Source organism: Phocoena sinus, chromosome 20, assembly GCF_008692025.1.
Source record: "Phocoena sinus isolate mPhoSin1 chromosome 20, mPhoSin1.pri, whole genome shotgun sequence".
Classification (NCBI taxonomy): Eukaryota; Metazoa; Chordata; class Mammalia; order Artiodactyla; family Phocoenidae; genus Phocoena; species Phocoena sinus.
In genome coordinates this window covers 40,578,123-40,580,400 of record NC_045782.1, presented here as the reverse complement: position 1 = coordinate 40,580,400, position 2,278 = coordinate 40,578,123, and the positions used below count along the sequence as shown (strand labels likewise).

General features: G+C 62.4%; 1 protein-coding gene across 1 annotated transcript; it reads left to right on the top strand.

The window, feature by feature from the left end:
- The first annotated feature begins 723 nt into the window (after positions 1-723).
- On the top strand, positions 724-1,923 carry PYY (peptide YY). Its single transcript, XM_032617277.1, has 4 exons — positions 724-849; positions 1,266-1,453; positions 1,543-1,623; positions 1,774-1,923. The coding sequence occupies exons 2-4, from the start codon at positions 1,266-1,268 to the stop codon at positions 1,796-1,798; spliced, it is 294 nt and encodes a 97-aa protein (XP_032473168.1). The 5' UTR covers positions 724-849; the 3' UTR covers positions 1,799-1,923.
- The last annotated feature ends 355 nt before the right edge of the window (positions 1,924-2,278 follow it).

Below are 2,278 nucleotides of genomic sequence, written 5' to 3'. Positions count from 1 at the left end.
GTAGTTGTGGTGCACGGGCTTAGTTGCTCTGTGGCATGTGGGATCTTCCCGGACCAGGGCTCGAACCGGCGTCCCCTGCATTGGCAGGCGGATTCTTAACCACTGCGCCACCAGGGAAGCCCTCACCAACTCTTTAACAGAGAGGAGACACAGTGGGGTGTCCAGAGAGGCTTCTCCTCCAGGACATCATAAACAGGAGGTCAAGAGCCAAGGTCATAGCTCCCATCCCTGCCTCCAGTAGAGAGAGAGTTTTCCCCACAGGTCCTGTCACTCCTTGGCTCTCCTCCAACATATTACAGAGCAGGGGCTGAAAAGGCTGGCTTTTGGAAGGAGTGGTCACAGGTCCCGCAGGCTGGAAAAAGTGGGTTTGGCTTCCTGCTCCCCTTCCCCCCCGAGCCCCCACCCCCACCCGTGGACAGGCTAGGAAAGATGGAATCTCAGCCCTGATCCTAGGGGTCATCCCAGGAACCTAGATCCAAATGCTTCACTTCCTCCGAAGGCTAGACCTGCTGTTGGGGGGCTGTAGGGTGAAGATGGGGTTCCGGCTAGGCACCCTATCCAGAGGTACCTTGAGTCCGAGTGTGGGAGCTCCCCCCACTCCTCTGCTCCTTGGAGGTGGAGACATCACGCACTGTCTGGGTGTAAGCTCAGCGATCTGGTCTGGGGTGGAGGGAGGAAGGAAGAAGAGCCCTCCCCCCTCCAGCTCCCCCTCCCTTTTCAGGCCTGGATATAAGCCCCGGAGGGAAAGCCCTGAGCTGAGTAGGCCACAGCCCGACCTGCAGCAGCCCAGCCCTTGGGACTCCTCTCGCCTTCCATCTCCTGATCATCTCTGCCTCTGGAGCTGTCGCTGTGAGTGGCCTGGGACCCAGGAACGGTCTGGTGCTGGGGATCCCAGGCTATCTGGTGGGGAAACTGAGGCTAGGATGGGGGAAACTGGGACTGAGTGGCGGGAAGCTGGATTGGAAGGGGGCCAGCCGACGTGGGAAGGAGAGAGGCGGGGGAGCCCCCATTGCCAGCATAGCCTTCTTCCTCCATCTACCCTTCTGGGTAACACCGGTGGAGGCAGGCAGGGCTTATGCCCCTCTGACAGATGAGGAGACTGAGGCCAGAGACGGTGCAGTGCCTGAGAACACACAGCGAGCAGGTGGCTGACCCTTGGTCGGGTACCAGCCCCAGACAGGCCGCTGGAGCGTGGGCCCCACGGCAGCCTCAGCCTCCTGCCTCAGGGGTAGAGGCTCGGGCTGACTCCAGTGCCCCTTCTCCAGATGGTGACGGTGCGCAGGCCGTGGCCCGCCATGGCCACAGTGCTGCTGGCCCTGCTCTTCTGCCTGGGGGCGCTGGTCGACGCCTACCCCGCCAAACCCGAGGCTCCCGGCGCACTCGCCTCGCCGGAGGAGCTGAAGCGCTACTACCTCTCTCTGCGCCACTTCCTCAACCTGGTCACTCGGCAGCGGTGAGCTCGTGCGCGGGGTGGGCGGGGCGGGGTCGCCACTAGGGGCGCGGCCGGGCCTGACCCCGCCCACCTCTGGCCCCGCCCCGCAGGTACGGGAAACGTGACATCTCGGAAGCTCTCCTCTCCAAACTGCTCTTCCCCGATCCCGAGGACCGGCCCGTCAAGTCGCGGTAAAAGCGCCCCGCCACACGCCCTGTCTCCTGGAGCGTGGCCTGGTCCTACTGCCACCCTGGCACCGCCACCTAGTACTTTCCCCAAGTCTCGCCTCCCCAGATCCGACGCTGGGCTCCGTGTGATTCTTCTTCTTTTCCCTCCTACAGGCCAGAAGGCGCCTACCTGTGGTGAAGACCCCCAAGGCCTCCTGAGAGACACGCTGATTCACCAACCTCATTTGCATGTTTGCTCCTGACCCCGGAACCTGGATTCCTCTCCCGCTTGCTGCGTCTGGGGAGGGTTCGGGGTGGGGTCCTCATTCCACTTCTCGGTACCCCCGCCCCTGGGCTGGAGGGCTGTGTGTGGTCCTTCCTTGGTCCCTAAATAAAGAGCAAATTTCACTGACGTGCAAAGCGTGCGTTTCTATTTCCTTTCCCTTCTCCTTCGTGGAGGTGGCATCCAGGTGGGAGTGGAGGGTGGAGACGAGAGAGCTGCGAGGATAGAAGACGGCATGTGAGACAAAAGGCGCCCCAGGCCAGGGCTGGGCTGGAGTGGTGGGGGGGCTCTCTCTGATCCGAGCTTAGAGAAAACGCTGCCACTCGGCGCGGGGGGTGGATAGCATCCAGACTAGGGTCCTCTGGAACTCTCTCGTCCAGTGGGGTGGAGATAGGT

Excerpts from the sequence above, each read along its gene's own strand:
- PYY (XM_032617277.1), top strand. The coding sequence starts at position 1,266 with ATGGTGACGGTGCGCAGGCCGTGGCCCGCCATGGCCACAGTGCTGCTG. Across the intron at positions 1,454-1,542 it reads AACCTGGTCACTCGGCAGCG|GTACGGGAAACGTGACATCT; the intron begins GTGAGCTCGTGC and ends CCCGCCCCGCAG. Across the intron at positions 1,624-1,773 it reads GACCGGCCCGTCAAGTCGCG|GCCAGAAGGCGCCTACCTGT; the intron begins GTAAAAGCGCCC and ends TCCCTCCTACAG.